Here is a 22531-nt window from a genome sequence, read left to right as displayed (position 1 = left end):
TCTTCAAGTACTCCTGGATGAGGCACAATTTCTGTATGCAACATCTGTACAAAAACTAAAGTCAGACAGGGAGTGATCATGGATTCATCTGCTGTGACTAAAGGAAAGAAAATTATCAAGGTAAGAACCTAATTTTCCCTTCCTTGTCATCAACAGCAGATGAATCCATTACTGATGGGATGTACCAAAGCACTCCCTAAGTAGGGTGGGAACAGGCAACTCTGCGAGCAAGCACTTGCGCTCCAAAAGGTGCATCCTGTCGCGCTGCCACATCCAGCCTGTAATGCCGCACAAAAGAGAGCTGAGAAGCCCAGGTAGCTGCACGACAGATCTCTTAAAGAGAAAAGACACCTGTTTCAGCCCACGAAGAGGACATTGCCCTCGCAGAGTGTGCTTTAAACGCTTCAGGCGGTGACTGCCCTGAAAGCAGATAAGCAGAAAAAATGAGTTCCTTAAGCCAGCGGGCTATAGTGGCCTTAGACGCCAGAAACCCCAGTCAGGGACCTGCCAACAGAACAAATAAATGATCAGAATTCCTAAACTCATTTGACATCTGCAGATACTGCCACAGAGCCCTGCGGACATCCAAAAGGCACAATTGCCCAAAGGAGTCTGGAAACTCCTCCTTACAAAAGGAAGGAAGAAAAATGGGCTGGTTCAGGTGAAAAGCTGAAACCACCTTAGGCAGAAAAGAAGGCACCATACGAACAGTTATCCCGGATTCCGAGAACTGTAGAAAAGGATCCCGACAGGAAAGAGCCTGAAGCTCAGACACTCTTCTTGCCGACGACATTGCCACTAAAAAAACTGTCTTGAGAGTCACATCCTTCTCAGAAGCCCGTTTAAGAAGCTCAAATGGGGATCGCTGGAGCGCCTTCAACACGAGCCCCAGGTTCCAAGCCGGACAGGGTGACCGCAAAGGAGGACTGAGATGAAGCGCCCTTCTGAGAAATCAGACAATATCCGGATGAGCAGCAAGGGATAAGCCGGAGACTTTCCCCCGGAAGCAGGCCAACGCTGCCACTTGAACCCGAATGGAATTGTAGGCCAGGCCCTTTTGTAGCCCGTCCTGCAAAATGTCCAGCAAAAGTGAGACTGTCGCCAGAGTCGGCGAGATAGACTTTGGAGTACACCACACCTCAAAAGTGCACCAGATCCAAGCATAAGTCGCAGAGGTAGACTGCGTGCGAGCCTGCAAGAGCGTGGCAATAACCTTATTAGAATAGCCCTTGTCCCTCAATTGCGCCCTCTCAAGAGCCAGGCTGTAAGACCAAAGCGGCAAGGATCTTCCATAGTCACCGGACCCTGAACTAACAAGTTCGGAACCCAAGGCAAAGGAAGAGGCGCGTCCACCAGCATCCGCCGGAGATCCGTGTACCACGGATGCCTTGGCCAATCCGGGGCGATGAGAATCACCAATCCTCGGCGAATCTGAAGTAGTACTTGCCCTATCAAGGGCCAAAGAGGGAACACATACAGGAGGCCCGAGGGCCAAGGTTGAGCCAGGGCATCCAACCCCGCCGAGCGAGGATCTCTCCTGCTGAAAAAGCGAGGGACTTTGGTGTTTACGCTTGATGCCATGAGGTCCAAGCCTTGAGTCCCCCATTTGGCACAAATCTGAAGAAAAACTTCTTCTGCCAGTTTCCATTCCGCCGGGTTGATTTGATGCCTGCTGAGAAAATCGGCTTGCACGTTGCTCTGACCTGCTATGTGAGCTGCTGACAGAAGCTGCAGGTGGAGCTCGGCCCAGTGGCAAATCTGAGCGGCCTCCACGGCCAGGGCCCTGCACTGAGTACCGCCCTGACGATTTATGTATGCCACCGCCGTCGTGTTGTCTGACAGAACGCGGACAGCAAGCCCCTTCAGAGTCTTTTGAAAGGCCATAAGAGCCTGGAATATCACTTTCAGTTCCAAGCGATTGATGGACCATCCTGCTTCCGCAGTGGACCACAGACCCTGAGCATAGCGTCCCTGGCAATGAGCTCCCCAGCCCGAAAGGCTGGCATCCGTTATCACCAGACACCAAAAAGGAAAAGCCAGTGGCATCCCCTGCCGCAGCATGCTGTTGGAAAGCCACCAATCCATATTGCGCTGGGCCGCAGGAAGCCACCTTAGTCTGCGTTGGTATTCCTGGGAAATCGGAGACCATTGCTGAAGCAGAGCAAGCTGCAGCTCATGTGAGCTGTCGCCTAGGGAGCAACCTCTATGGTGGCCGTCACTGATCCCAGGAGCTGAACAAAGTCCCAAGCTCGAGGGCGAGGCATCAGCAGGAGCAGGCAGACCTGATTCTGAAGCTTGAGACGCCTGTTGTCAGGAAGAAAAACGAACCCCGAAGCCATGTCGAACCGGACCCCCAAATACTTGAGAGACTGAGAGGGGGTCAGGTGACATTTGGGCATATTGACTACCCAGCCCAGTGTCTGAAGAACTGAAACAACTCTGGCTGTGACAAGTCGGCTTTCGTCTGCCGAATCCGCTCTGATGAGCCATTCGTCGAGATAAGGGTGAACTCTGATACCCTTTCGCCTGAGAAACACAGCCACCACTACCATCACCTTGGAAAAAGTCCGAGGGGCAGTTGCCAGGCCGAAGGACAAGGCGCGAAACCACAAACCGGAGAAACCACTGATGCAGCGGCCAGATGGGAATATGCAAATACGCTTCCTTGAGGTCCAGAGACGTGAGAAACTCTCCTGGTTGTACCGCCGCAATGACGGAGCGCAAGGTTTCCATACGGAAGTGTCACACTCCTAAGGCCTCGTTGACTCTGCATAAGTCAAGGATAGGTTTGAACGACCCGCCTTTTCAAGGCACCACAAAATAGATGGAGTAGCGACCGCAGCCGCGTTCGGTGGGAGGAACTGGAACCACCGCTCCAAGCTTCCGAAACATCTGCAAGGTCTTGTTTATCGCCGCCCGCTTGATGGCAGTGCCGCATCGGGACTCCTAAAACGCATCTCCCACCGGGGCAGCAAATTATAGTCGGTAACCTTCTCTGATCAGGTCCAGAACCCACTCATCCGAAGTAATCTTCGTCCACTCCTCGAGAAAGAGGGAGAGATGACCCCCTACTGTGGGAACCGAAGAGTGGACTGGCGCCCCATCATTGTGGAGGACGCCCCTGAACTCCTGGACGTTGCCCAGACACTGCAGCGCGTTTGTCCAAACGAAAGGAGTTCCTCTGCTGGAAACAGGTACGTTGACCAAACCCCACAGAGCGCCCCGGGCGATACCTGCGAGCTTTGCGAAAACATGGCCTGGAAGAGGAGGGAAAAGAAGGACTTTTGGAAGAAGGCCTCGGCCTATCGTCAGGCAACTGTTGGGACTTAGAGTCCCCTAGGTCCTTAATCTTCTCCAAATCCTCCCCAAATAAAAGAAGGCCCCGAAAGGGTAACCTCACCAGCCTTTGTTTAGAGGCCATGTCAGCTGCCCAATGCCAGAGCCAAAGAAGGCGGCGGGCAGCAACTGCCACCGACATCTGCTTAGCAGAAACTCTGACCAGAGCATAAAGGGCATCAGCCAAAAAAGACAGGGCAGACTCCATCCGCGGGCCGACCTCAGCGAGGGAATCTGCTCCATCGGCAGGCTGCTCAACCGCCTGCTGCAACCAGGAAAGGCAGGCCCGAGCTGCATAGGACCTGCAAATAGCCGCCCGTAATGACAGGCCCGAGATTTCAAAGGACTGCTTCAGCGCGGATTCCAGCTGCTGATCTTGCGTATCTTTCAAAGCGACCCCTCCCTCCACCGGGAGAGTAGTCTTTTTAGTCACAGCCGTGACTAACGCATCCACTTTAGGCATCCCAAAGAGGGCCAACTGACTTTCACTCAGAGGGTAAAGGTGACACTAGCCCTGGCCACGTTCAAGGGACCATCAGGGTTAGACCATTGAGCTGAAATAAGCTCTTGGATGGAAGCATGCATGGGAAAAGCCCGAGAAGGCTTCTTAGTACTAGCCATCCGAGGATTAATAGAAGAGGCAGCACCCTCGTCAGGATCTTCAATACAAATGGCCTGTAAGGCATCAGAAATGAGAGCTGGCAGCTTGTCGCGGTGGAAAATCTGAACTGCTTTAGGGTCATCCAACTCCTGTGGCAAGCAGCCACCCTCGTCTGGATCATCAGTCCATGAGGGCCTGCCAGACCCCTCAGACTCCCTGAAACTAGACCACGGGGGAGAACAGGGTGAAGAGTCCCCCTCAGACGGGGTAGTCACTTGTCTATGCTTAGCGTCAGCCAAAAGCTCGGGGGAAGAAATAAAGTCTCCAGCAGATGCTGGGCTATCAAGAACTGGAGGCAACCCAGTCCGAAAGGAATTGTCAGGAGTTTCAGGCAGTGCTCTTTTTTAACATAAAAGCCTTATGCATCAGCAGCACAAATTCATGGGAGAAAAACTCACCCTGTGCATCCGCCCCCACGTTGGGGGAAGCGGAGGCAATAGCTCCTCTAGAAACCTCGAAACGAGGCATCCCCCTGCACTCAGACCCCTCCGCAACCGCGAGGGTTGAGTCACGCGGCACCTCCAAGATGGCGGCCGCTGCCAACTCCGTCAGGCGGGAAAAATCACCGCCCGCCATGCTCGTGCCAGCATTAGCATCTAGGCAGCATGTGCTGCAAAGCTCCGCTGCTGATCTGCGTTTCTCACAGTGGGAGCAGCGCTTAACCCCTTCAGCAGCCATCAAATACAGAAAACAAAATGACGCCTTTGCGCCAAAACTTACCCCGCACAGAGCGCTGTCAGCGGGAACCTCCCCGGAGGAGCTGGGCACCACTCTCACCTCAGGAGACCGAGTCAAACGAGCTTCGGTCAAGCTGCACCGAACCAGGAGCTTTGGAGAAAGCCTCAGAAATCGCCACGCTGAGAAAGCGAGACTCTCTTTTTTTTTTTTACTATGAGGAAAGTTAGAGGCAGGCAGCCACAGAGGAATTCCGGGAGGAGGGGGAATGGGGTAAGGCAGGGACAGGGAAAACCAAGTATGCCTTTAAAGTGGGCACCACCAGCCACAACACCCCCCACTCTACTGGCAAAGCACAGGAGCCACCCCAGGCAGAGATCAAGGAGCTGAGAAAGCAACGTCCACACCTGCTGGGAGATAGAGATATACTGAAGGCAGAGGGGGTTGGGTGTCCTGGAACACCATGTGCTTTAGTGTTCTCTATCTCCACCTGCTGGTAGGTGGATACAACCCATCAGTTAATGGATTCATCTGCTGTTGATGACAAGGAAAGGGGAGATATGATACAGACATTTAAATACTTGAACGGTATTAATAGAGAAACAAATATTTTCCAGAGAAGGGAAACTATTAGAACTAGAGGATATGAATTGAGGTTGCAGGGTGGTAGACTTAGGAGTAACGTCAGAAAATTGTTTTTTTACAGAGAGAGTGGTTGATGCCTGGAATGCCCTCCCGAGGGAGGTGGTGGAGAAAAAAAAACTGTGGCAGAATTCAAAAAGGCATGGGATGAACACAGAGGATCTTTAATTAGAAAATGAATGGTATAAAAAAAACTTTATAGAGTTGCGTATGTGCTTGCATGTCAAGTGGTGCTTAGATGGTAACTCTGGTTGTATCGACTAAGACTGGTGCTGGGTTGGCTTGTACAGTCTGAGTCCCACATATGGCAATCTGGTTGTAGGATGGGTTGGAGAGAGCTTCGATGGAAACTCCAGTCATTTAGAACATGAGGACAGTACTGGGCAGAGTTTACGGTCTGTGTCCCGCAAATGACAAAACGGATTTGGATAGGCTGGAGTGAGCTTTGACGGCAACTCAAGTAGTTGGAATATAAGAACAGAGCTGGGCAGACTTCTATGGTCTATGTCCCAAAAACACCAAAGAAAGACATGATCAAGTATATAATATCACGTTCACTGTTGATTTAATCTTGAATTGACAATGAATGTGAGTGTTGGGTAGATTGGATGGACTATTCAGATCTTTATCTGCCGTCACTTAGTGTTACTATGCTACCCCCATGCTGTCTATTAAGAAGTTTTATTGAGTACTGCGTTGACAATTTAAGTAGCACACTATTGAAATGCTATGTACTGTTATTTGAATTATTTTTGCTACTGCAGTTATCTGTTGCCTATGTTCAACTTATTCTGCTGTATACCACCTTAGGTGAAATTATTTTTAAAAGGTGGTTAAATAAATCCTAATAAATAAATAAATAAACAAACAAACAAACGTTCAGAATAGTCCCAAACTCATTCCAATATTCAATTTAAAAAAATGTGTCTCCTGTGTTCGCTGATTTTAAATGGTTTGTGATTGAACATATTCTGGGCAATATTCAGTGCTATTTAACCTGCCAGGAACAGATCCTGGCCAGTTAAATAGCACTTAACAGGCTAAGGACCAATAATCAGCATGAGATAGGTTATCCCCGCTGAATATTACCGCTTAGCACATAGCTGCTAAAGGCCTACTGTATATTATGCAATATGACTGACTAGCTGCGAATATTGAGTGCAATGCCGGCTAAGTTTGGCAGTCAAATTGGGCTGCTCAAATAGAAAGGTCTGTCTTTGGCTGCTTTAAATTTAACCGGCCAGCACTAAATATTGACTTGGCCGGTTAAGTTTAAACTGGCCCCCCAAGAAATGGATATTCAATGCTGGTTACTGGAAATGGCCCAGCATTGAATATCTGGGCTCAGCACCGATTGTGGGATTAACTGGCTTACCTCCCACAGGCTGAATATTGGCTGGATTGAGTCTTCTGTAAAGGTGGGAGGGGGGGGGGGGGGTTGAGCTATTCTTGCTCATAGGGAACAGTATTGGATTTTTAAAGTTAAGACCCTAATTCCATCTGGGTTCAATGATTGCATTGAAAGGAATACTATCATATAAATTAGATTTTGCTCTGGTATATTGGGCGGGTTTGGTGGGTTTTATTTAATGAATCAATTGATCATGTATTGCTTTTAATTCTTCTAATATAGCCCCTTCTTCTCAGTGACATCATTTCCTGTTTAATGCTGCTGGGTATTCACAAGACTCTGTATTTAATCGACACAGCATTTTCTTGGTTCAAGGCTGGTTTTTGATTGCCCCTTGAAACAGCTTCATCAGCGAAATTTCAGAGAATTTTTCAAGTGTTGGTTCTGCTAGAACAATGCTTCCTGTCTTTCTCTTCCAGTGGTATGGGGGTAGAGGAATGTTTGCTGTTGCTGTGGCCCAAGTGCTGTGCCTTCTGCTCTCTGACTTGCCGGTGGGGGGTGGGGGGGGGACGGATGGACACTTTTTAAGCAGGAGATGTTTCAGCACAAACACCCTCTTCTCCCCACTGCAGCAACATGCTCCTCGTCCTCTCACTGCAGCAGCTCAGCCCCTCTTGGCTGTCCACCACTCAGCACTGCAACCTCAAACAACTTCAAATCTCATGGATGACCTGGTGTAGTCAATATTAAGCGAGCCTGGCAAAGAGTTGGGGGCCTCCTAAGGTTACCAGACATTTGCGAGTCTTCTCAATGTTTTTTTCTCGACTCCCAGGCACTCTTAATCACTCTACCTCCCTCTCCCATGCACACAGGTCTCTTTCCTTCCCTCTTTGCAATTGGCAGGAGAAGAGGTACTTAGCAGCATGTCAGCTTCCTCTGCCAGTCTTCCAGTATGATGTGTATAGCTGAGGGTGAAGAGAAGACAGAGTGCTAGGGATGGGCAGAAGAAGGAATAGGGAGATGGAGATTGTGTATGTTTGAACAGAGAGAGGGGAAAGATTTAGGAAGACTATATGGGGTGAGGTGGAATGGAAGGGGGAGAGAAGAGGACTCAGAATGGGGACATGAAGAGAGCATAGAGGAAGAGGGCCCACAATGGGAAGGGAGGGAGAGGATGGGGGCTGACAAGAGGACATGAGAGCATGATAGAGCTGGAGACAGGCCTTGGGGTGGAGGCATGAACCAGGAGCAGGGACTGGACCTTAGGAGGGGTCCAGGAGAAGTGGAGAGAGAATCCAGGATGAAGGGATATGACTGGGTGTTGGCTAAAAAGGAGAAGGAGGTAAGACCCATGAGAATGAGAGAAAACCACACTTACCATGGGGGAAGGAGAAGACTGGGGGAGAGTGAAGGCAGGGCCGTAGTGAGCTATGTCTGAGGTGAAGTTGCACAGGGCACATGGGAGGCAGGATGATAACATTGTGCTTTGGCCATTGGCTCCCCTGCTAGGAAGCATGTTGCAAAGGGTATGTTTCCAGCCCAGGATGCTCCTGGGTGAGGAAGAGGGAGCAGACCCAGCATGATGGAAAAGGTGAGACAGAGATGGCCCTAGGGTTTCTGGTGCTCCCCTGCAACCTGTAAGTTGGCACTTTTCCCCCAGTTAAGCTTCATCCTCATTCTCTCTCAGTCCAGTAAAGTGTGCTTTCTGCTGCAACTGGGGAAATGTGGGAACTTCGAATAGAAAAAAAAAGGCCGCATTTCAGGTTTGCGAGAAGTCCCTCCTCCTAGTGCCAGGCTGTGGCAGGTTGTTCAGTCAGGCTCTGCTTTATCCTTCCACTGCCTCCTCAGAAGTCCCCCTCCAAGCCCTGCACAATGTATTCCTCCTCTCTCCCATGCAGCAGCATCTATAAATGCAGGTCAGCATGCCAGCTGTGGCTCATTTCACTGTCAGAAAGGTGTAGGTGAGCAGGAAATGAAGGATGAGGAGGCACCCCCCCCCCCCCTCCGAAAGCAGTGGTGCTTCCCTGCAAGCAACGGTTGAGAATGGGATTTTTTTGTTTTCTCTTCCAATAAATTCCCAACTAGTAAGCTCCAAATTTTTGACCCCTGCAGAAAGAAGACCGGGGCAGACCTCTTCTCCAGATATGATCCGCTTACATGTACTCAATGGTTCATACAATCCATTGTTCTTTTGTTTTTGCTGCTGTTGGTCCAATTTCCCAAAGATCTACACGGCTACTAAACCTTTGCTCTACTTTTGTCTTGACCTGGGCAGGTGTACATCAGTTTAATTTTCCTCCAGAGTCCTGTACTGATTTCTTCACTTGGGGATCACTAAATTCTGTCACTGCCAATATTTGCTACCTGTAAATCTAGCAAGATCAGCAGCAGGAAATATTGGCTGATAGATTCAAAGTTGCTTGCAGTTGTAATTTGCCATTTAAAAGAAATTTGAGTAGTGGACTACCATGCAACTGGTTCACACCATTTCACCGGCCACTTCATTTACTGCCACCGTGCCCCCAGAGATACTGCCAAGTGCCTTCAGTCTCTCCTGTAGGGTACGGGCTCCTCACTCTTATATGGGAGAGCAAGAGAAGCAACAGATTTGCCCACAGCAGGAGACCTGACAGGTCCGTGCTTTTCTCTTGCACTAAAAATAGAGAATGAAGGGGAGATGTGTTTGTTGGTGCTGCCTAGTGCTGCACCTTCGGCTTCTCTCATCAATGAGGGAGCAGGGGGTCTGCTGATGCTAGACCTCCTGTTCCTCTTTGTATGTTCAACATTGCTGTAGCTCAGTTCCTCCTAGGGCTACCTTAACCATCAGACCACGTGAGGCTCTGGCCCAGGCGCCAAAACACCCAGGCTCTGACCTTGCCTGGACTTCAGGTAAGCCTTTACTCCCCCCCCCCCAATCCAGGTTCTCCCCTTCTTTCTTCCCCCTCCCTGCAGGTCTGGCCTTTGGCCAGCCCCTTGGAAGGAGAGAGCAGTGCCTGATCTGCAGGGAGGGGGACAGAGGAGGGGAAGAGAGAGACTGAACCAGTGTGGGAGGGAGAGATGTCAGCCCAAGGGAGGGAGAAATGCTGAACCCGTGGTGGGGGAGAGGAAGTGAAGCAATTGAGGGGGGGGGGGGCGCCACCAAAGCAAGTTGGCTTAGGGCACCACTATCCTTTGAGCTGGCCCTGGTTCCTCCATACTCTTCCTGTTCCTTTTCTGGATGTGGGAGGAAGGGGTTTCTAGTACCTGTATTTCTGGACACAGAACATGCAATGAGACTCGCAGGAAGTCAAAATCAACTTGCCTCCAACAATTAAGCAAGTGCAGTTTTTAAACTCCGAGCATAAATTAATGCAAATGTACCATATGGATATTCATTAAGGATACCCTGAAAATACAACTTGTTGGGACTCCTGAGGAGTGGAATGGAATTGTAAGCCCAGGTCTTACCATAGGCAGAGGACTGGCTCTAATTCGAACAGTGCACTGAAGTGGCATAAGAGAATGAAAGTGGAACGCACAGCCTTACCTACAGATAGCTGACTGGCTGTAAGCTGGTCCCTCGGTAGCTGTCAGAGCCTGACCCACCTGTGTCTGCGTCAGGCCCAGAGACAGGCGTCGGATCTTGAAGTTCTTCGCAAACTCCCGGATCTCTTCCAGGTTTATTCCATCTTCATCAATCGTTGTAGCCTGAGACTCTGGATGAGTAAATAATGTTTTATAATACACATCTCTTCTCTTTACACAGCACTATGCAAAATCATTCATAAGGGCACAAAGGGATAACTCTGTAAAGTGGCTGCTAACATTTATGCACCAATAACACAAGTAAATATTTAGAATATTGGCATATATGCACGTAGGTGTATATATAAGTGGGTAAATTCCAAAAATCTTCCTAAGTGCTGTTCTGTAAATATGTACATATCTTACAAAGCTGAGGGGGGATATGACTGAGGTCTACAAAATCCTGAGTGGTTTAGAACTGGTAAAAGTGAATTGGTTTTTCACTCCAAACCACTCAGAGAAAAATTGCATTGGCTACCAATCAAAGAACGTATCACTTTCAAAATTTGCACAATTATTCATAAAATTATTTACGGCGAGGCACCAGGATACATGACAGACCTCATCGACCTGCCAACCAGAAACGCCACAAAATCTGCATGATCATACCTAAACCTCCACTACCCAAGCAGCAAAGGACTCAAATACAAATCCACCTATGCATCCAGCTTTTCCTACCTAAGTGCACAACTATGGAATGCATTGCCAAAAGCAGTAAAAACTACGCTCGACCACCTACATTTTCAGAAAGCACTAAAAACAGACCTGTTCAGAAGAGCATACCCCACCGACCCAACATAAAAATATCTAGTCACTTGCGACACAAGGTAACCAAACACCGCAACGGACATTACCTGAATCTTCTTCCCCCTTTCCCTCTCTAAGTTCCCCCCCAACTGTACCTACCATGCATGTACCTCATTCTACCACAATATCACTTTGTATTCATTCATACCATGTATTTGTTCAGACCGGAATCGGCTAACGCCGTTAACGGTTATATATAAGCCACATTGAGCCTGCAAAAAGGTGGGAAAATGTGGGATACAAATGTAACAAATAACAAATAATAACTTCTTCAAAAAGTACAAAGACCAGGGGACACTCAATCAAATTATATAGAAATACTTTTAAAATAAATAGGAGGAAATATTTTTTCACTCAAAGAATAGTTAAGCTCTGGAACTCGCTGCCAAAGGTTGTGATAACAACAGTTAGCATATTTGGGTTTGAAAAATGTTTGGACAAGTTCCTGGAGGAAAAGTCCATAATCTGCTATTGAGACAGACATGGGGAAGCCACTGCTTGTCCTAGGATTGGTAGCATAGATTGTTGCTACTAACTGGGTTTCTGCCAGGTACTTATCACCTTGATTGGCCACTGTTTGGAAGCAGGATACTGGGCTACATGAACCATTGGTCTGACCCAGTATGGCTATTCTTTGTTCTTATTTTACAGGTAGGCATATACATATACAGAGTGTAGGTGGAGCATAAGTGGGACTCATATTTATGCATGTAACTTATAGGATAGTGGCCTAAATGCTCACATCTAAACAATAGGTGCTCTTTTCACCTGTTATGACAGTATTCTATAAAGGAAGGTAGGTACCCACTTTCCTTTATAGAATGGCGGAGCAACTCTATATCTTGGCACCAACATGTAGGTGCAATAACGGGGTGCACTTAGCACCAATTCTGTAGCAGCTTTAGGGCATTCCTAAGCCATTTTAGAATACTAATGCAAAGCTGCATTGGTGCATCGAAATATAGTCATGCCCACTTACGAAACATCAATGGGAGGTGTACGTTGGCGCGCCTCACTGTGCCATGCAATGCACTCAACTGATAGGTATTCTATAAGTTGCCTGCAACACTTGGCAACACGCCCATGCTCAGCCATGTGCATACCCACGTCACAAGTACACACTAAGCACTTATAGAATAATGCTTCGTACTTATGTGCATAACTGCCAATTGTTGGTGCCTCTGACATGCATATGTGCTATTGTTCCATAACATTCCCCCACACTTTTGCCTCCAGATTCTATACAAAGGTTGTCCAAAGTTGGATATGCAAATTTGTACCCCTAGGGTAGATGCACGCACAAATGAATTAGTTAAAAAGGCATCAACAATCAATAACTGCAGTTAATTGTCAACAATTTGGATTTGCACGCGCTTCTTCCCTAGTTGCTCTTCTATAACATCCCTGCCTAAATGACATAGCATGAAACTCAAAAGGGGTGTGACTATAGGAGAATGGGTAGAACAGGGACATTCCCAGAATTTAGGCATGATGTTATAGAATAATGTCATATCTGTGCCTAAATTGGGCACTGGAATTACAGCAGGTTCAGCATGTGTAAATCCAGCATCCAGTGTTAGTCAGGAGATCCACGCTAAGCTAGTATTCTGCAAAGGGAGATTTTAGTGCAGCTCTTTTTGCACCTAACTTTGGGTGCCATTTACTGAATCTTACTTTGGCGCCTAACATTAGGCACCCAGTTTTAGAATAAAGTGCCTATATATAGGCATACTGTTATAGAATTATCCCAATATGCTTTCTCTGTAAAAATGACAATCCAAGCCAGAGCATAGGAGTAACATAGCAAGTGCGAGATTAGAGAATCATGCATAGCCTTTTCCATGCTGGCTGTCATCAGAGAGAAATATGCACACACTTTCCTTACTCTTTTTCATCTGGCTCTTCCAGGGTGTGTGCTGTACAGCAGATTTAGCTAATCAGTGGAAAGTGTGGTTACATCCTTGCATTACAATTTCCTGGAAGTGCAACACAGATTTTCAAGCATATCTTTTCCCTCACATTTCCCTTTCAGGTAAAGAGTTTTGGGGAGAGGCAGAATTACATTTCCAAAGAACCAAAGAGAGCACAGTGTAACGGGATTCTTCTCTTGTACAGCTCTTGCCCTCCAGATCAGCTGAGGCTGCTGAAGAGGCAGAGATCATAGCTGCCAGGAAAAGAGAACCTCGCTCATTGTACAACAGTGACTCCTGCTGGCTCAATATGCACATACACCAGGGCCCTTAGGAGAGTGACAGTGTGTGGTTTACCTTTCACAACCCCCTCCCCCTCCCAATATCAGGAGCGGAAAAGGAGAGCCCATACAATACTTACTGGAAACAAGTTGCCCCACAGTAGGAGTCTCTGAGCAAGCAAGGGGGACTGGGCTGGGTGAGGAGGCAGGCACAGGTGCTTGGCTTGCAAGGACAACAGCTGGCTGGGATATGGCAGGAGCAGGCTCAATCGGCGGCATCTAGCATTAACACAAAGCACAATGCACAGATCAATTGAGAAATCTTTCTCTGCCTGCACTGATGGGCCGATGATCAGAAACAAACGCAGGCGCTAGAGGCTATTAGCGCCATACTAGCGTCTGCATTTGCTACCGCCCCATGATCAGAGCCCCTGAGCACATGAAACAACGCGCTTGCGGGTTCTGAATGCAACTAACATGCAAATGCATGCAAAACAGGGCTCTCAGAGCAAGTAGCTAGCAAATGCATGCTAAATCTATTCATCCCCAATGATCAGCAACCAGCGCACCAAAGATTGACTCTCTGGCCACGGCAAACCCTACGCCAGCTTGGAGCTGGCTTTAGGGTTTGCAGACCATTGGGGAGAAATGGTGAGCCCTGTCCAGCATGCATTTGCATGCTAGCAGGCCCCTATTCCCCCCAGTGCAGCAGCCCTCCTGCTAGGCCCCGAGGTGAATGCGGGGGCTGAAGATAAAGGGAGCTACGTGTCTGATGTCAGCCCTCTGCCCCAGTGTCACTCACTGCTACTGTGGTGAGTCAGAAGTATGCAAGACGCATGACCCGGTAAGAGGCACACTGTCCCGGTAGGGCACCATGACAGTACCCCCCGCTAAGCCCCTCCACTGTATCCTAGGTCTGGGCTTAGAGGGGTAGTGGGAATGAAATTCATAAATTAAGACAGTAGCATGGATGTGCACAGCAGGCTCCCAAGAGTTATCTTCCGGGCCAAATCCTTTTCAAGAGAGCAAGTAATATAGGTGATCTGCTCGACATTTAGAGTCCAAGACTTCATCTTCTTCGTTCTCTGGATCTGGATTGAGAATGGGGATGAGTGCATCAGTCTGCTCTGGGTGCCACCTGGAGGTGACAAAGGGTTTCAGGAGAGATATGTGAAAGACATTGTACATCTTCATGGTAGACGGTAGGTGGAGGCAGTAAGTCACAGTTCCAAGATGCTGCCAAACCCGGAAAGGTTCTATAAATCGTATATCAAATTTTTGGATGGCACTTGGAGTCGCAGATACTTGGTACTGAGCCAAACATTTTGACCAGGATGGAAGACAGGTGCTCTGTTCCTAAGACAAACAGAGCGGCGCCTGTAGGCAGCAGAGACCTGCTGGAGTTGTTGTCGTACCTGCTCCCAGACATCCTGAATGTCGTTGGCTGCTTGTTGAGCTACCAGCGTGTCAGAGGTCTCCAGGATGGGTTCTGGCAGGCGTGGATGGCGGCCATAATGTCGTGCTTCCATAGCATAAAAGAGAGTAAGCCCTTAGGCCGACAACGGAAACCGATGAGTGGCAGCCTACTACGCTCCTGGACCAACCACCGTTCCCCATAGGTTGGGCCCTTGGGTGCAGGCGGTTGGCAGTACTTTGAGGGTCCTCGAGTGAAGCGGCCGAGTTGGGTTTTCCAGAATAGGGCAAGGAAGTGCAAAAAATTAAGGCCAGCACAGGACTAGGTCCAAGTTCCTGGCAAGGTCAGGTCTGGCAAGTGAGCAGAAGTAATCTGGGTTCCAGGCAAGATCAGGTCAGGCAGTGAGCAGACATAATCCAAGCTCCAGGCAAGGTCAGGCAGTAAACAGACATAATCTGGGTTCCAGGAAAGGTCAGATCAGACAGCAAGCAGATGTAATCCAGGTTTCAGGAATGGTCAGGTAGGTCAGGCAAAGGGCGAGCATAACAGGCAGGCAGAAGCTAGGCTAGGGAACTTGTTGATGACGCACCTTTATGAGGAGTGAGCCCAGATTAAAAGCCAGCGAGGATGGGGTGTCTCAGTCTGTCATCCTGGAAGTTCTGGGTGCTGGCCCTTTAAGGCTGGTTCCATGGCATGTGTGTACGCCAAAGACACACCCCCTCATGATATTGGCGGTCCGGGCGCTGCAGACCGGCTGGACCATACGGCGGGTAGGAACGCCGCTGCCCTAGGCAACCTGCTCAGCGCCAGAAGCAAGTTGGGCTCAAGGCACAGGCCGACGGGAGCCAGCCGATGTGTTGGGTTGTGGGCGCAGCTGTGCTGGCAGGCGGGAGTAGGTCGAAGCAGGAGCCATCACAGGACCCCCCCCCTTCAGGCCCTCCCCCCACTCCTGCCAGGTCCAGGCTTCAAGGGATGAAAAGTGTAGAAGGCTCTGAGAAGGGCCGTGGCATAAACATGAACTTCCAGTTTCCATGAATTTTTATTTTATTTATTAGGATTTATTTACTGCCTTTTTGAAGGAATTCACTCAAGGCAGTGTACAGTAAAAATAAATCAAACATGAGCAATAGGCAATTACAGCAGTAAAAGTATTCAAATAACAATACAAAGTATGGCATAGTATACTACTTACAATGTCAACACAATACGTAATAGAACATTTAATTGACAGTGGAGGGTATAATCAAAGATGGAACATATAGATAGGAAAGAGAATAAGAAGAGTTAGAAAATAAGGTGACTAGTCTAAGGAGACGTACATATGAGGTTAGAAAGATGGTTAAATTTTATATCAGCTAGGGTAGGAGTGGATAAACATGACTGGCTGCAGTATGTGCAGCTCGTGTCACTCCGTGTGTGTGTCAGTGAGACTAATATGTTAGTTACTTCTTCCATTAAAGGCTTGGTTGAAGAGCCAAGCTTTCACCTGCTTCCTGAAGTAGAGACAGTCTTGTGTTAAGCGGAGTCTTTCAGGCAGTGCATTCCAGAGTGTGGGGGCTACTCTGAAGAAGGTTCGCTTGCGGGTATCACATCGTGTAATGTCTTTTGGTGAAGGTGTGGTTAGTGATAGTTCTTGAGAGGACCTTAGTGTCCTTGGCGGTATGGAGAGGATCATCCTATTCTTCAGGTACTCAGGGCCATTTCCTTGAAGATCAGGCAAAGAGTTTTAAATTTAGTCCTGTATTGTACTGGTAGCCAATGAAGTTTTTGACAGAATGATGTGATGTGGTCACATAACTTGCAACCTTCTACAAGTCTTGCTGCAGCGTTCTGAATCAGTTGAAGCCGGCGCAGGCCCTTTGTAGTCAGACCGTTATATAGTGCATTGCAGTAATCCAGTCGATGTTATCATGGCATGCACAACTGGGATAAGATTTACCTTCTCAATGTAAGGAGACAGGCAGTGTAGCTGTCGCAAATAGTAGAATCAGCTGTTGAAGGTTGCTTGGATTTGGCGAATCAGAGTAAGTGTTGAATCTAATTGTATTCCAAGGTTCCTGACTTGTGATTTGAGGGGGAGTTCATACTTCCCAAAAGAGATTTTGATGTCAGGTATGTATCCACTTTTGTTAGGGACCCACAGAAGCTCAGTTTTAATTGGGTTCAGGCAAAGTTTGTTGTGTTTAGCCCATTCTTGAATTGATGTTAAACAGGTAATCAGGTTATTCAGGGCTGTAGGTAAGTCAGGTTCAATGGGTATGAGTAGCTGGACATAATCCGCGTAGATGTAGAACTGAGTGTCCACTGACCAAATCAGCTCAGCTAGTGGCTTGAGGTAGATATTGAAGAGAATAGGTGACAGTACCCCACAGGTCAGTGCCCATGGTGGTGATGAGTTGCTGTCAAACATTATGGATTGTTGCTTGTCTGACAGATAGGATCTGAACCAGGCAAGTACTGTTCCATCAATACCTGTTTCAGTCAGTGGTGTTAGCATGATATCATGATCCACAGTGTCAAAAGCTGCTGAGAAATCTAGCAGTACTAACACTGAAGCGAATCCTTTGTTTCGGTTTCTGTGAAGATCATCTAGTAGGGATACGAGGACCATTTCTATTCCATAACCGGGTCTAAATCCAGATTGACATGGATCTAGCCAGTTTCTCTCTTCTAGACAATCATTGTTGAACACAGACTGTTTGTTCTATAAGTTTCCCTAGAAATGGAATGTTGGATACTGGCTGGTAACTTTCAAGTTTGTCCTGGTCAAGGATGTTTTTCATTAGCAAAGGGTGAACCACTGCCCTTTTTAATGCTGTTGGTAGTTGCCCATTAGAAAAAGAGAGGCATTCACAATTTTTGTGGAGCTTTCTATGAGGCCCATACTTGCCTGCTGCACTATCTTTGATGGGCAAGGGTTGAGGGAGCAGGTAATTGGTCGAAGGTCTCTTAGAATTTTGTCAAGGCTCAACTCTGTCATTGGGTTAAAAGTGTCCCCTCTGTCTCTGTCAGGAGGGGCAGTTTGTGCACTCCTGGTTAACTGATTGGAGACTGGGTGGGATTGCCTGTAGATCCTGGTGGAGACTTTTAATCTTGTTGGCAAAATATGCAGCAAAATCATTGCAGTTCAGTTTAGACTGGGCTGACTGGTTCTGTTTTGTGGGCTGCAGTAAGCTGTTTACTATACTGAACAGCTGCTTGGTTGAATTGGCATCCTGTGCAATGCATTGAGAAAAATATTGTTTTTTTGGTTGCTGTTAAGGCTTGGCGATACTTTGTCATGTGCTTCCTACAGTTAGCCTGTCTTCATCCAGGCAAGATTTATGCCATCTCCTTTCCAGTTTCCGTCCTTCACGTTTGTGAGTGGGGCATAAGACCATTTTTAGTGGTGCTGTTTTCTCTAAGGTCTTGGCTAAGTGTGTATTCCAAATATCAACCTGTTCTGACACTGTAGTTGTCTTTTCATCCATGTGGATAGTCCAAGGCCTCTAGGAAATTCTTCACGGTCAGCTTTTTTTTGTCTCTGATCTCCTTCCAAACTCTGGGAGGTGCCATTTGTTTAAGGTGGCCACGTGGGAAAAATTTAATTAAAAAATGGTCTGACCATGAGAGAGGTGTTATTTTAATACTGTTATCCCACAATTCTGTGATGTCAGCCCCTTTGTAGAATACCAGGTCTAGTATGTGACCCTTTTCGTGGGTTGGAGAACTGATCACTTGTGTAAATCCTAGTGCTGTCATCGTGTCCAGAAAGGCGGTTGTGGTGGTATCTGGGGTTTTGATGTGTAGATTGAAATCTCCCAAGTTCACCAGCCTAGGGTAATTCAGGGTCACTTGAGTAATCAAGTCTAGGAGTTCTTGCATAGTTAATGTGTTGTTACGAGGTGCTCGGTATACCATGAGCAACCAGATTGGTTTCTCTTCTTCAAGTTGGATTAAAAGAGATTCTGATTCTTGTAGCTTGGGAATGGAGATTCTGCACAGTTTGATTGTATCCCGAATCAAGACTGCTACCCCTCCACCCCATCTTCCTGGTCATGGTTGATGTTGGATGTTGAAACCTGTTGGGCATAGTTTAGCCAGTGGTAAACCCCCGCTTTCATCTAGCCAGGTTTCACTTATTCCTAGGATGTCAACATGCTGTTCATGTATGACATCATGGATCGCAGAGGATTTCTTTGCAGATCATCTGGCATTCACTAGTTCTATAGTGCCCAAGGGTGGTCTAGGAGTGCTGGGGGTAGCTTGGTGTGGCAATGAGGTGATCTATTTAGTACTGTTATATAGGTGTTTGACCTCTTATACTTTTGCCTTCTCTTTGGTTGGTGGGGATTATAGTTTCCTCTCCCACACACCACTGGGATCACTGATGTTTTATGGTCTGCTGGACTAAGGCACATTTTCTTGTGGCAGAAGCTAGTTAGGCAAAATTTCACTGGGTGGCACTGCAGTCCACCCTGTGGAGTTCACCCTTACGAGTTGGCAATGCAGGGTTAAGGCTTTAAATAATCCAAAAGAGCAGACCTTTTTAAAGTTGTAAATTCAGACCAGGCCTGTGAGATCAAAGGCTTCCAGAAATAGAGAAACAAATGGCTGTACTTCAGGACTGAAGCCCTTCCAGGCATCCCCAACGGCACTTGGAGTCCAGGATCTCTTCCACCTCATATTCAGGGTCAGGATTAATGCTAGGAAGGTGTTGGAAAGATCAGTCTGGATGCCATCTGGAGGACACTACTGGCCAGTGGCGTACTAAGGGAGGGGCGGTGGGTGCAGCCCGCCCCGGGTGCACGCCGCTGGGGGGGTGCCGCGCGCCGGTCAGCTTCGTTGTTTCCATGCTCCCTCTGCCCCGGAACAGGTTACTTTCGCCGGGGTGGAGGAGGGTGACGAGGGGGTTCGCGCTGCACCGGGGGGGGGGGGGGGCACTGCACACAGGGGGTGGGGCGCATCAGCGACCGCCCCGGGTGTCAGCGCCCCTAGGAACGCCACTGCTACTGGCTTCAGGTGGGATATATGGAAGGCGTTGTGGACCTTCATAGTTGACGGTAGCCAGAGGCGACAGATCTATATCACTGCCCCAATTCGTTCCTGGATGGTGATGGGTCCGATACAGTGAGGGGTGAATTTTTGAGTCGGAAGTTGAAGCTGTAAATGCCTGCTATTTAGCTACACTTTCTTCTCAGGAAGTAGAACAGGAGCCTTCCTATGGAAGTGATCGGCTCGCAGCTTGTATGCTGCTGCTGTTCGCAGTAACTGTTGTCGGACTTGGATCCAGGTGACCTGTATATCATTGGCCACTAATTGGGCAGATGAGGCATCAGGGGTTTCAGGAATGGACAAGGGTATACGTGGTCGATGTCCGTAGAAGGCAAAGAAAGGAGATGTCTGGGAAGAGTCACGGATATGATTGTTGTATGCAAACTCGGCCCAGAGGAGCAAGGAAGCCTAGTTGACCTATTGCTTGTTGACGTAAAGGTGGAGAAAATCTTTAAGTATCTGATTTACATGTTCCGTCTGTCCATTTGTCTGGGGTGAAAGGCTGATGAGAAGTCCAGCTTGACTCCTAGATAGCATACAGTTTTCGCCAGAATCGGGAGGTGGATTATGCTCTTTGATCACTGACAATATGTGAAGTCTATGTAGATGAAAGATGTTCTGAAAGAAAGCATGTGCTAATGTGGCTGCCATGGGAAGGCCTTCTGTAGGAATGAAATGGCTCATCATAGTGAAATGGTCTATTACAACCCAAATGGTGGTATATCCATCCGAGAGGAGTCATTGATATTGTATGCGAACTCGGCCCAAGGAAGCATGTAGGATCAATTATCCTGTCGAGAGTTGACATACATACGAAGAAAGGTTTTTAGTGTCTGATTAACTTGCTCTGTCCATTAGTTTGTGGATGATAGGCGGAGGAGAATTGTAATTGGATTCCTAAAGAGGCACAAAGTTGCCCCTAGAATTGAGACATGAACTGAGCTTCTCAATCGCTGAGTATCCAGGAAGGCAGTCCATTGTAGGTGAAAAATATGCTGGAAGAAGACATGGGACAGGGTGGCAGCTGATGGGAGGCTGAGCATAGGGATAATGTGGGCCATTTTCTTGAAGCGGTCTACCATAACCCAAATGATCTTATGCCCATTGGAGGTGGGAAGATCTGTGATAAAGTCCATGGATATTTCATTCCAAAGTTCTTCAGGAATGGGCAAGGGTTGTAACAGGCCTCAAGGGCAAGTGTGCGGAACCTTGGGTTCGGCACAATTAGGACAGGTGAGAACAGTGCCAAACATCTTGAGCCATCCGAGGCCACCAGTAATGGCGGGAGATCAGGCTTACAGTCTTTCGGACCCCGGGGTGTCCTACTAATCAAGAAGAATGGACCAAGTGTAAGTCCTTTCAACGTGTCTGGAAGGGCACTAGTGTTCTTCCTGGAGGGGAAGCAAGGTCCGGCTGTGCTTCATCTTGTTGTTCAGCTGGTTCAAAGGACCTAGACAGGGCATCGGCCCAAATATTCTTCTCTACAGGGCAAAAGGTCAGGTGAAAATCAAATTGTGCAAAAAAACAGTGACCATCTGGCCTGTTTGGGATTTAAACATCTAGCCTCTTGCAGATAATGGAGATTTTTATGATCAGTGATGACGGTGAAAGGGTGAAATGCCTCCCTCCAGGAGGTGCCTCCATTCTTCCAGGACCAACTTCAAGGCTAGGGGTTCTTGGTCCCCAAACATATAATTACGTTCCATGTAAGTAAAATTCTTACAGAAGAAAAAACATGGACACAATCATCCTCCCTGGGAAGTTTGAAGGAGTACTGCCCCCACTCCTACTGAAAAGGCATCTACCTTGAGGATGAATGGGCATGTAGGTTCTGGCCTTTGCAGAACAGCAGCTGAGAGGAAGACATTCTTTAGCTACTTAAAGGCTCTGCAGGCCTCCAGTGGCCAGGTCTTGAGATTGGCCCCCTTTTCAGTGAGAGCAGTAAGGGGTGTCACAAGTACAGAACAGTGGTCAATAAACTGCCTGCAATAATTTGCAAAACCAAGGAAGCGCTGTAGGGCTCACAGTCCAGAAGGCTGTGACAATTCCTAGATGGCCCGGAGCCTATCAGGGTCCATTTGTAATCTTGAAGATGATATAAGGTACCCTAAAAAGGGTATGGTCTTTTGATGAAAAGTGCACTTCTCTAATGTGGCATACAGATTGTTGTCCCTCAGTCATTGGAGAATGGTTCTGACATGTTTTGGATGTTCTGAGATCGAGGATAAGAAAATGAGAATGTCGTCTAAGTACACAATAACCATCAAGTATAGCAGGTCTCTGAAAATAACGTTCACTAAATGCTGGAACATAGCAAGGGTGTTACATAGTCCAAAGGGCATGACTAAATATTCAAAATGCCCATCGCGGGTATTAAATGCCGTCTTCCACTCGTCCCCCTTTTTAATCCAAACCAGATTATAGGCTCTTTGCAGATCTAGTTTGGTAAAAACGACGGCCCCTTGTAGCCAATCAAAAAGTTCTGGAATGAGCGGCAGTGGATAGCAATTCTATCATGATAACATTTAAGCCCCTGTAGACTAAGCAGGGGCAAAGGCCTCCATTCCTCTTATTGACAAAGAAAAAGCCAGCCCCAGCCAGAGAAGTGGAAGGTCAGATGAACCCCTTCCGTAGGTGTTCAATGTATTCTGTCATAGCCTGGGTCTCTGGTTGGGAGAGGGTACAAACTCCCTGGTAACAAGACGATGGTGAAGTCAAAGTCTCCGTGTGGCGGGAGGACCTCCGCTTGTTTTTTGCTAAAAACATCTACGAAGTCCCGGAAGATTGGGGCCTTGGCTGGATGGTAGGCTGGGTGTTGTCATCCCTATTGGGTTAACCTAAGTAGGTATGGAAGCA

The 22531-nt window shown here is 47.8% G+C and overlaps 1 protein-coding gene across 2 annotated transcripts in view; it reads right to left on the bottom strand.

Annotated features, from left to right (window-relative positions):
- Window positions 1–22531, bottom strand: part of POU6F1 (POU class 6 homeobox 1) — a 143985-nt gene that overhangs the window by 5641 nt on the left and 115813 nt on the right. For both annotated transcript variants that reach the window (XM_030198283.1, XM_030198284.1), the window contains 2 exons: window positions 13368–13506; window positions 10192–10360 (listed from right to left, as the gene is read on the bottom strand). In XM_030198283.1, coding sequence (XP_030054143.1) covers window positions 10192–10360; window positions 13368–13506 — 308 coding nt within the window. The remainder of the gene's footprint in view (window positions 1–10191; window positions 10361–13367; window positions 13507–22531) is intronic.

This window comes from Microcaecilia unicolor, chromosome 3, assembly GCF_901765095.1.
Source record: "Microcaecilia unicolor chromosome 3, aMicUni1.1, whole genome shotgun sequence".
Taxonomy (NCBI): Eukaryota; Metazoa; Chordata; class Amphibia; order Gymnophiona; family Siphonopidae; genus Microcaecilia; species Microcaecilia unicolor.
This window is presented reverse-complemented; position numbering and strand designations above follow the sequence as displayed.